This window comes from Symsagittifera roscoffensis, chromosome 4 (assembly GCF_963678635.1).
Source record: "Symsagittifera roscoffensis chromosome 4, txSymRosc1.1, whole genome shotgun sequence".
NCBI lineage: Eukaryota > Metazoa > Xenacoelomorpha > Acoela > Convolutidae > Symsagittifera > Symsagittifera roscoffensis.
In genome coordinates, this window is record NC_087065.1 from 63,931,238 (window position 1) to 63,943,781 (window position 12,544).

Sequence of the window (12,544 nt, forward strand, 5' to 3'; positions counted from 1 at the left end):
ACCAAAAACAGTAACCTCCATGCGCAAAAAAAATTAACTTTAAGCAAACTGACTCGCGCTATAAAAAAAATAGGAAATATTTCAAACATTCATTGCTTGAGAATGGCGTCAATAGAAAAAGTTACATTTTTCAAATTACTTCATCGCAATTTTCTTTAAAGCTATTCAAAAATTTTCTAAATTTTTTTTTGCATTTTGGAATGATATTATAGCTCTCAAAAAAATGTGGGAGCGCATTTTTGCCTGCGAGTTATGGCTTCAAACTAAGAGTTATATGCGATAAAGATTATCCTTCGATATACTAAAACTCATTTTTTGTTCTAGGCGGAGAAGAACAGTCAACTGAGCTGGAAGTTGTTGTTCGATGTGGCAGTGACTCTGTTGGCTTTTGTCGGTCTGGGCGAGTGGTCTGCTTCTCTACTCTCCATCATGGCATCCTACTTCTACGAGGTATGACTCAACTGGTGATTCCTAGGAGAATAAATTTTCAAGCTCATATTAATTTTACCCAATACTTGTTCCGACTGTGTCAAAGAAAGTGGCCGGCAGGAACTTTTGATTAGCTTTTGTTTTAAAACCTTCCAAAAAAACTGAAAAATCACCTTTTGGTGAGTGTCAAATTTGGTTTGATAATACTGACGAGCGAATTTCTCGACCGTTTTACAATTTTGATGTTTTCAATTGAGAAAGTTTTTTATACATCGTTCATAACGTATGCATTCCTGGCTTGCCGTAGTATGTTACCGAATATGACAAGTAGTACGAAACTATGCTTAGCTTCTGTGATAATACCATTGGTGAATTTTTTTATAGACAAAGTGTTTTGTGGTTAGAAAATTTCCAAAACTACAAAACTTCTTAGATATTTAACAAAATGAGAAAGATTTTTGACACTGGCAAGCGTAGTGTAATAGTACGGCTATTCTTTTTTCCAACTGAAGTTGCAATTATTGATGCCAATGTTGCTGCACCTTTGCAGGATTTGATAGCATGTGCTTTGACGTTCGATAAGCAATAAGTTAACACAGATTCATCAAATGAACCGAAAACATTTTTGATTCATCAAATGAACCGAAAAAAGCAATGTGTTTTGAACAAAATTGCAATGATAGAAATTACTTTTCAGAAATTTTCCTTCCCAGTATATCTGCCATTTGTTTTGAAATGCATAATTTTTTCATAATTTGGCTTCATGCTTTCCGATTGATTACATCAAAGTTAGTGTTGACGCCTTAAGTTAGTTTATTCCAAGTTATTACGTGAAAAATATGCGTCTTTTTATATCTGGTGCCAATTTTGCTGCATATCCTTGGCAATTTCGTAGCATTTGTAGCTGCTTTGTTTCTGGTTTGTGTTAGTAAATTGTCTAGGCTCTAGGCGCAGATTCGAGGACAAGGGACTCGAAATCGATTAGTCGTAGGTTCGAGTTTTTTTATTGTCAAAGCTTATTTTACTTTTTTTTTTTCATTTTATAGAGCTGCTTTCTTGTCACTTTCTCGCTTGTTTTTGCGAAGCTCAGCTTTACTTTTGCGAAAAGTAAAGCGCTTCATATCATACGGTCAAAATTGGTAAATTGAAAAGGGACAAAAGCGAAAAAAAAATCGGTAACAGTTTTTGTGGCTCTATTAATGTTTGAACAATCTGATAAAGAAATCCTCTCGCTTTTTTGCGTAAATATCGTAATCATGATCATTTCCGCATTTCAAAGTAACTATTTCGAAATCAAAGAATTAGCAAGAGTGTGAAAGTAAAATAGTTGAAAAGAAGATTGCAACAATATCCAAACAAAGGCTTTTGATTCAAGGTAGCCGCTCACCCCCAGTAGAAACAGTTATTGGATAAGTGAGGTTCGGAGATATAAACCGCTTCCCAGAAGGAGGTACAGACTTACACTCACCCCAGAGTGAGGTCCCGGATCCTAAGGGGGGGGTCCTCACGTAAAGCAAAATCCTAGGAAAGGGGTCCTTAATTTTTTGGAGGACCCTCATCCTAGGATTTTGTAAACGAAAGAGATTTTCCACCCAAAAAGCAGAAGACCCCCTACTTAGGATCTTGCTAAGTTTAGCTTAACAACAAGGGACACGATACAAAAATCTTTCTAATTCCAAATTTTGGGGTCCCAATTATTGGTCCTGATTAATTATATGAATCATATTAATTGTTATGCTTGTTTAGGGTAAATGAACTTTCGACCTAGTTGAAATTTGTTAGTGAACGGGGAATTGACTTTTATGGTATATAATAAAAATTCGCCGGCCATTTTGGCAGCGTAGCTTAACTGTTGGCAGCAGTAAACTAATTCCTTAACTTGACCTAAATTTTATGGTGAAAAGGCAGTAAATTGAAATTACTCTCAAAAGGCGGCGGCCGTTTCTGGGCAAAATATACCAAATGATAAAATTGTCAAATTTTGAAATAAGAAAAATGAAATTAGAGGGAACTTGGTGTACTGAAGATATTGATAATGAACATTTACAATTAAGAGTGTTTTCAACCGCAGAAAAAAACTCATTTTTCAAATTATGTAATGAACGCTACGTCGTCTTCCTCGAAAGGGCAAAGGAAATTTCAAAGAAAGAATACGAGTTGATTTTCAAAGAACAATTTTATTTGAGTGAGCTTCAACAAATCTCTTGGTGCATTTCTACAAAACAAAAGTATGGCACTGTGAGCGATTTGAATATTGCTGATTATGAAAACGTTTTCGACTATTCGTTTGACTTTAACTCATTATGGGTTGATAAAGACTTGGAGAGAAAAATCCGTCTATGTTTCAACAAGCTATCAAAATACAAAAAACTTCCGGTGGTTTATTTAATTATTTACCACCGTTATCTTAATGAGTCTAAATGGTATTTGCAAGGTCACTTTTATTTCCACTGGCTTGAAATTCAGCAGGTTGGAGAGGTGTTGGAAAAAATAAATAATGAAATTGCAAAAAAGCAGAGTAACTCCTATTGATTTGAAAATAATTCACGAAATTTATACGTCTTTGAAACAAACTTATCCTGATAATTCTAACCGACGCAACTATTTTCTAGCTGCATGTTCTCTGTTTTTTGTTAGTTCTGATAACCTTAACTACGACATTTTAATTAAGTTGAGACCTTATGGTGGCTTGATTGGTATTGATAACTCTTCCTTGGACAAATATTTGAAAAATTCCAAAATTTTACGATTGCACGCTATTTTGCACGATGCGGCCGGATTTATACACGAATTTTATCAACAGGGTCCCACGTACTGTTACATGTTGCCCTGGAACTGTAACAACAGCTTATTGGGACATTTGAGTGGAATAGCGTTCTGCCTTTTCATTAAGTTGAAAAAACCAGAAGTTTATCATTTACTAGAATGCTAGGCGAGAGATCAGTTGTGCTTGACGTGGAAGGCTTTCGTTACAAGAAAAACGCCTTTGTGGTTAAAGAATTAGCAATAACAACTTCAGACTACAGCGATCGACTCATTTTCCTACCTCCAGTGAATTTCAATATACTACCAAAGCTTGAACAAAAAGCTTACAACTGGTTAACTAATTATTTACACGGTCTCCATTGGGAAAACGGTGATTATCTTTATATAAACTTGAATCAAATACTTCAGAGTTTTGTGCTGAGAAATCCTGGTGCCGTTTTTTACGCTAAAGGAAAAGAAAAGACAGAATTTTTGGCCAAGTACTTGGACCGAAAGATTGAAAACCTAGATGATTTGGGCTGTCCTCGGGTTGAAAACTTATATTTTAAAAATTATCCAAGTTGCAATAAACATATTCCACATTACAACTCCAGGAATCATTGTGCCTTGAAGAAAACCAAGGTTTTTTATGATTGGTTGAAAAATGAACAACAGCGAGAGATCAGCGAAAGTGGAGACATACCTATCACAAAATTCAATGCTTTGTGCGTGGATGACTCCAGAGGGTGATATTAAAATTTCATTAACGAGAATAGAGCGTATTGATTGCAGTGGCCAAATTGTTCAGAGGAAGGAGCAAATAATAATTTCCGAAGAAGAGTTGTCTACGTTGAAGAGGTTTTTTCCAGTTATTGATCAATTTGTATACTTCCAGAGATTCAAGTTTATCAGAAATGTTAGCCAGCAAGCGAGGAGTATGTCTTCCCGAACTAGTCTTAGTACCCAAACGTCAGCCAGGAGTTCAGATGGATCTAAACAGCAGTGAATTGCCAGATGAGATTAAGACGATTGTGAAAGAGGATACTGTGAAGAAAATAATGTACTACAAAAAAACCGCAAATATCCCAGCAAACTTTGTTTTAGAAATGCATGACATAAATGATAGAGATTTCACACGTTATGAAATTTTTTACTGTTCTCAAAAGTAATTTAATTTTTTACAAGCTTCATTCGCAGAGAGAAAAAGTCTAACGCAGTCTGTAGAATAAATAGTTTCTCAAATGTCAGAAGCAACAACAGCAGTAGATGAACCTGACGCAACATTAGTAACAGAGTTTGTTTATAACGAGACAAACAGTGAAAAAAAATCATGGAAGTTTTGTAACAATGTAACTTTGCCAAGGTCTGAAGTAGTTTTTGTTGCGCAAATGGTAGTAATTCTAATTTTACTAACTTTCTGCATTCTCAAACTTTCTTTCACTAAATTAAGTTGCGAAGAAACGTCAGTTTGGTTCTCGATTTTATCAGGCTTGGTTGGTTACGTACTACCAAACCCAAGAATATGAATAAAGTGATTGATACTTCGACAAGAATTTTTATGGCGATAGTGGGACCTTCAGGATCCGGGAAAACTGAGTTAATTTTGAAACTTCTGATGGGAAATACTTTTTACCCTAAATTTGGAACCGTTCTATATCTTTACAAAGAGATGCAACCTGCATTCTCAGAAAAAGTGTCTTCTCGCGAAGTGAATATGGAGTTCATGAAATTCGACGGATTCGAATCTGTGAGAAAATTAGAAAATGTTCTTCTAGTTTTCGATGATTCATGTGAAGACATCTATATTGACAAGGAATTTGTTAGGTTAGCGACAGCGGGTAGACATAGAGGGATAGATGTAATATATGTTAAGCATAACTTGTTTCAACAAAGTCGATGGTCGCGTACGATTGATTTGAACACTTCACACATCATTCTGTTCAAATCGCCTCGCGACGTTCAGCAACTAGATCTATTAGGAAGACAATTGAATGTATCAAAATTTTTGAGAAACTGTTACGAATTAGCTACCAGAGACTCTTTTGGACATCTTCTAATCGACTTGGACCCCCGTACATCAGATTGTTTGAGATATTGTTCAAATATCACACCACCTGGGCCAACAGTTTTTTATTTACCCTTATCTGAAGCAGAAACTACTCCAATCACAAATGAAAAAGAAAAACTTATCTATTCTGCGGCATATGGTACAACTGAAACCTGACCAGCTAAGAAGATTAATTAGAAAAACTTCAAATCGTGAGATCATAACACTTGTTTGTGAATGTTTGCTCAATGTAGTCAATGGAAACGTACCCGTTAAAATCGCAAACATCGAACGATTCGAGACAGCATACAAATACTTATTAACTCCAAAAACCAGTGTTGTCAAAAAACGTGCGATTATTTTGAGTAAAGAAGGCTTCCATTTAGTTCGACAAATACTTTATTTTTGTTACAAGTACCTCACAACTTAATGATGACTGCTGAAGAATTCATTCTAATTCCGAAACATTTATATGTTAAAGAGCAGCCACATGCTGCACGTGTTCTTCATGATAATAATATTAAACATAAAAATGCTCAACTGTCCTATCTTAACCGGCTTAGACCCCAATTACCTCCACAAACTAGTAAGACTACTGCAACGAAGGAAACATTTACGGATAATGTTGAGCCCCAACAAGAACAGCTTAAACTGTTAACGGACGATGAAGAAGTACCGGTCGAACGTGTTAAAGACGAAAAACTAGAAGAGAAACACAATAGACAGACCGAAAGCATTTTAGGACAGTTACAAGTTTTAGAAGACAAAAAATTTGTTAGAGCAAAAACCGTACTTGAAATTATAGAAAATTCAGAAAGAGTAACCATAAACCATGACAATGAGGTGATATATGTAGATAAAGTACCAACAGGACTTAAAGCTACAATATTTTTATACGACATACAACAACCAACGAAAAAACTACACAATCCGGCGTTCATTAACATTTTAACTGCTCTCAACTTGAATGAAAACCTGGTAATAAATCGAAATGCCAAACACGCGGTTCAGTCAGCGTCTTTTAACGCTCAAGAGAAACGAGAACCCGGACCCTCAAGAACCCGCTCAACATCGCCCACTTGGCAGGAAAAAAGTAGTGCAAACCTTAAGAGAAGTAAAAAACACAAACGAAAAAGTCTCAGCGGTAATAGAAAAACCCAAAACCAAAAACGTGAAAAAGAGTCAGAAGAAGGCTCTGACTCATACGGAACGCCCCATAACGATTCAGATTCTCCAACGTCAGAAAAGACGAAGGCGCAAACAAAACAATGGGAAAATTACCAAGATTGAAGAAAAATTGTTGAAAACTAAATACAGTGACAAAGGTCCCGCGTTATTTGGTAGTGTGAACAACTTGATAAAAGCAAGCAATTTGTCGCGAAAGAAAGTTAAACATTTCCTTCATACTGAACCTGCTTACACAAAATATCGAACTGTGATCCGAAAAACGCCGCGACTCAAGGTCATAGTTTACGATATCGACGAAATCTGGTCATTAGATCTGGCCTTTGTTGATAAACTTGCCCAGTACAACCATGATGTTAAGTATCTGCTTGTTGCAGTTGACTGCATGTCCCGCTATCTCAGAGTGCAACCCTTGAAATCAAAGTATGCTACTACAACAGCAGAAGCGTTCAAACTAATGATAACGACAAAACAACCGGAAAAAGTATGGGTGGACAAGGGCACAGAGTTTAAAGGGTCCTTCGAAGCATTATGTAAAAAGAAAGGCATAAACACATATAGCACAGAGAGCGAGAAAAAGTCCGCATTCGCTGAGAGAAATATCCGTTCCTTGAAAAATCTTATTTATAAGTACTTGGAGGATAAATGGACTTACTCATACATTGACAAATTGCAAGATTTTGTCAATGCAATTAATTCGAGAACAAATCGTGTCACAAATCTTGCACCAAATAAAGTAACTAAAAAAGATGTTCCTCGCCTGATTTCATTAAGAGCAGAACAGTCTTTGAAGTTAGTTCGACGTCCAAAGCTTTATGTTGGTGATTATGTTAGACTTGCCAAAGTAGACATACGTTTTCGCAAGGGTTACAAACAATCGTTCACCGATGAAGTGTTTGAAGTTTTTGACATACCAACACGAAATCCTCCAACATACAATTTGATTGATTCTAACAGAGAACCGATTGAGGGAAAATTTTACGAGTCTGAACTGATTCGCGTTCTGGAGAAGGACAATCATGACTGAGGGCACTTCCGACAGTCTTTTCACCCATAATGTTCCCCCTTCCTTCACAATTACCCTAGTTTCATCTGCATCAATGAACGTTTTTAAGGATAACACTCTGGCCAACTTCAAAAATCTCCTGAGTGAAGAAATAAATTTGCAAGGTGAATGGAGAGTAGCAGTTACAGAAATTACCTTCCCTACTCAGATAAACAACGTAACTGACAACAACATTGTGTACTACAAAAAAGATCGGGTTATAGCAAGCATGAAAGTTGAGAAAGACAAGATCTCCAGACCTTACCTTGGAGAAACAGCAAAAATAACAAAAGGAGAATATACGAGCATTGATCAAATACTGGACGAGATTCGTCGAAAGACAGAATTAGAGAAATTGGATTACGTAATAGATCCAATAACCAAACATCTTTCCTTATGGCTGCATTTTTGGGAAGGTATAACTTTTTCAAGCCCGCAAATTCCTAGTCTACTTGGATTCAAAGGCGTCAGAGATGGAACTGGTTATCATATAGGTTACAAACAAGGAAGCACGAAACATAGCACATTCTCTACCCAAGATCTTATTGCTGACTATCCCGTTGATGTATGCGCTGGTACTCAGCTTATGTTTATTTATCTGGACATAATTCATTATCAAATAGTCGGAGACACAAAAGCACCCCTTTTACGAGTCATTGATACAAATCGTCGAGTGAAAAACGGTTACGCATGTACAATTGAACCGAATCATCGTAAAGTGTTTAGTAATTTGGATTTTAAAAAACTTTTGTTCAATAATATTTCCAATATTTCTGTGAACTTGCGCACAGAAACTGGAGGACTTGTTCCTTTCGCTGGAGGGGGAAAAGTTGTTCTGACTTTGAAATTTCAAAAGTTTAGCAATTGATCAAAATGGATTCATATTACCACAACCAAGCAAACCTACCACATTTCTCGGGGCATTATAGACAACGAGGCAGTGGCTTCGGTGCATTAGCCTTGGGAATAGGAAGAGTCGCACTTCCACTGGCTCGAAAATTTGTGATACCCGCGGCTAAAAAAATCGGAAAAGAACTACTTCTTCAGGCAGCTCCAGAACTGATAGAAGTTGCAACAAAAAGAAAAAGTCCTAAGCAGGCACTCAAAAGCACCGTTAGAAAAACAATCAAAAAGCAAGTAGGAGGAGGAAGTAGATCTCGGAAAAGTCATCCGAAAAGAACGACGGCGTTTAAACGAAAAACGAGACGCGTCATTCCCAGAAAACGAACTGCACAGAGAAGTCGCTCCGATTTCTTTACAAGGGTTAAAAATGATTTCTAATTTAATCCCGAGTGAAGCAACTCACAGCTCCTTGGACTTATTTGAGAAACCGCCTTTGCTTGTCACTTTTGAAAATGCATTCACCCAAAAAATTGGACCTTCCTACTCCCCTGATGGTCCTATGCTAGAGTTTGAAGTACTCGGCGACAGAAATAATTTCATCGATCTTCAACGTACTCGTTTGGAAATAGTTGCACGAATTGTTCGAAGCAATGGAAACGTGCTTCGAACACATGCTACAGAGGCGGCAAACAGAGATACGCCGTATTTTGTTAACAATCCTTTATCTTCATTATTTTCTGAGTGTACACTGTCTCTGAATGGTGAAAAAATATCAACTACCAATGCTAATTTTGCCCATAAAAGCTTTATTGAGACCGAGTTTTCATACGGTAATGATGCCAAGAAAACATGGTTGGCTTGTCAAGGTTATTATTATGAAGAAAATCCATCAGCCATTGACGGTGCTGGAAGGAGAGCTGATGATGTTACGGAGCGTAAAGGTCTCGTTGCGGCCTCGAGCGAGCTGAAGCTATTTGGTAAAATTGCTTGCGATTTTTTGTCGTGTGACAAGCATCTACTTAGCGGTGTGACAATAAGATTGTCTCTTAGACGTTCTCCTAATGATTTTGTTGTCATATCTGAAGATGCAGCTAAACACTACAAGGTCCAAATAATCGAAGCTAACCTCTATGTCAGAAAGATGACTGTGACTGACTATGTTCTCTCATCAATAGAAAAAACTTTGTTGAAGAACCCGGCAATTTACAATTACATCGAAGTAGTACCAAAAACGTTTCTCGCAACTGCAGGAGTACAAAGCTGGCGACAAGAGGATGTTTTTGCAAAAGAACCTGTTCGAAGAATGATAGTAGCAATGAGCATAAACGAAGCATATTTGGGTACTAATAGAACAAACCCTTTTCATTACCAGAAATTTGGGTTGAATGAGATCATTGTTTACAGAAACGGTCTACCCATTGCCGGAACTCCCATCTCAACATCAGACAATAAAAGAATTTATTACAATACGCTTGAGGCTCTTGATTTTGTTTTAAACACTAGTCATGGAATCAGTCTCGCTAATTATGATAATCATTATATTATGGCTTTTGATCTCACGTCTACTCAGGAGGCTTCACACGATTTTATTCATCCTGAATTGACCAATTGCACTATTTCGCTCGAACTCAAGTTTGACGCAGGTCTCGCTAATAACGTCGAGTTATTGTTTATGGGAGAGCGTGCATCAACAGTTTATGTGCGTTCAGATAGAAAAATTACCAAAAACACTCTTATGACCTAAGATAGACATGGATAATCTTCAACTAGTAGAAATTATTAACCGTTGTAAACATTTGAAACATCGCTTTAGAGGTGTTTTTCCGGCAGATTTGCCATGCTCTTCAGTACTGAAAAACGATAATACGTTCATGATTATGAATGCCTCACCATCGGATCAACCTGGAACCCACTGGTTGCTTTTTGCTCAAGCTGGAGGACAGATATTCTTCGCAGATCCTCTAGGTAAACGATTATGTGATTATCCCCTCGTGTACAAGAATATGCGACGAACAATTCACGAGGGAAATCAGCTACTGTTGAAAAAACCAATACAATCAGCTGATTCAGTGTTATGCGGACTTTATTGTATTTATGTTGCTCATGTTATAATTACAAACAAATTTCCAATAGGTTTCAAACTTAATGATCATGATTTGATAAGATTTGCCAAACATATGTTATTCTAAATTAATTTATTGATGTTTTTGTAAAATTTATAAATTCGTTTTTTTTTTTTCAATTCATTCTTATTAACAACAAAGTTTTTTTCTGCAAGTTTATGTGAACCGCGAAAAGTTTCATATCAAGTCCTTCGAATTATTAAGGCATGGCCGTTTGGTTTAAGGGGCAATAGCTAACCCGGCGTTGCTCGTCGCTACGCTCCTCGGGAACGCCTCCCGCTTGTGTAGTAACAATTTTTTTTTTTTTTTTTGTTTTTTGGTATACAAGAGCGAAAGAAAACCAATATTTAAAACTTGAATTTCTTCTCCATGATAAATTTCACAAACAAAGTGTTTGAATCAATTTCCATACAACCATACCCACTTAAAATTATGTCAATTATTTTAGAAAACTCAGCAGCGTTTTCACCATTCAAAATATTAGTAAAGCGTTCAATTGTTACGTTAGTAATCAGGTCAGTTTGAGTTTGAACAGATTTAGTCTGCGAGCCGAAGCAAACTTGAGGCAATCGTCTGCGAACTGGAACACCACTAACATCTAAGTTGTTGATAGAGTTATAATTCACAGCTATTTTCAGTTTTTCCATCAGAGGGCCAGACAATTCATAGTTGGAGCAACCCAAAATTAAATATTTGAATGTAGAGAGAAGACAAGGAACAACGAAGGCTTTTGAAGTCATCTTGTTAAGTAAATCGGTAGACTCTTTCGTAAATTCGACCAGCACATGATAATGTTTTTCGTTGTCAATCGAATGGTTGCAAAAATCTAATTTATTCGAATGGGAGGATACTGCAAAATTTGCTTTTGAAGCGAAGCCTGAAAAGTTGGGTTCATGATTCAGGATGAAAAATTTGTAATTTTTACGGAATTGTTTGAAATAATCAGGGGATTGCTCATACATTGCTTCAACCATTGCTTTGAAGTTTCAATCGAATAACGAGTTGATAATGTTACACAACCCGACAGTTATCATCGTTTTCACTTTCGCATTCCTTTTCAGAGCATGAAGATTTTTTAGATTTGTTTCGCTTTTTTCTAAGTTTTTCAGTCACGTCGCAGTTTTTTGCTTTCGTCAACCTTTTAATTTTTGTGTAATTGTCCGCCAAGGACTCGAATTCACCAGTTGACAAAGTTATTCCTTGTCGATACTTAAAAGTTCCCTCTTCGTCTTTTTTGTACAATTTGATAGTTATGTAAGTACCGGTCTGTGCGAATGTTTTTGCACCGACTCTAACTAAACGTTTATCATTCGAAGATATATCCCTAAAATCATCGAAATAGTCTACATCCGTGTCAAGAGAAGCGTACATTATAAATGAATAACAACCAACTGGTTTTTAGTGTGGAACGTTGAAGAATGACTGATCACAGTATACGAGACAGATCATGCGCTCCCAAAGTAAAAATTTAGGTGCTAAAGTTTACGAGCGCCCTAAGCCATATTGATAAGACTTAATCACCAAGGATATAATTTCTTTAACGATAAACCTCTTTTTATATGGGTATTTAGTTACTTTTTCCCCCGGCTATTGTCTAAAAATCTTCTAGTGTTATTTATTGTGACGGTTATTTTAATGACTGTTATGAATCATGGTAATGAATTTCTAACAGCATAACAATGAATGTCTGGCAAACTATCATGAAAACTTGATTTTGAGTGCTTTCGCCCGTAACCACTATAATAAAGCTGTCACATAAATCTAAAAAATCGGGTTTTCACATTCATTCCTAACATGACCTCAGGCGTCATGCTTAAAAGAATGAATAAAATTTGATAGCCTCGCCTAAAAAGTTATTAGCTTTGACCTAATTGAACTATGCCACCCCTTTCCTGATCTCATTTTCATTAATAAACTTTTCATACTTTTCATTCTCTCAATTTCATTTCGGTAGTTCAGTCATTTCATTTTAACAAAACTTTAAACCTCTTCAAGTCATGACTAGTCCTTTACAAATAATCTCAGTGTCTGATCGAGAAAGAACCATTATCTACCAAACATACACGAGAGAGTCGATTGCAGTCATCCATCAACAGAAAGAGAGAGTCTCTCCGTCTACAGCAAGTC

At 36.5% G+C, this 12,544-nt stretch overlaps 1 protein-coding gene across 4 annotated transcripts in view; it reads left to right on the forward strand.

Moving 5' to 3' along the window:
• The window catches only part of LOC134843924 (metalloendopeptidase OMA1, mitochondrial-like), a 47,594-nt gene that overhangs the window by 16,317 nt on the left and 18,733 nt on the right, over positions 1-12,544 (forward strand). For all 4 annotated transcript variants that reach the window (XM_063860267.1, XM_063860268.1, XM_063860270.1 and 1 more), the window contains one exon: positions 325-450. In XM_063860267.1, the coding sequence (XP_063716337.1) occupies positions 325-450 (126 nt within the window). The remainder of the gene's footprint in view (positions 1-324; positions 451-12,544) is intronic.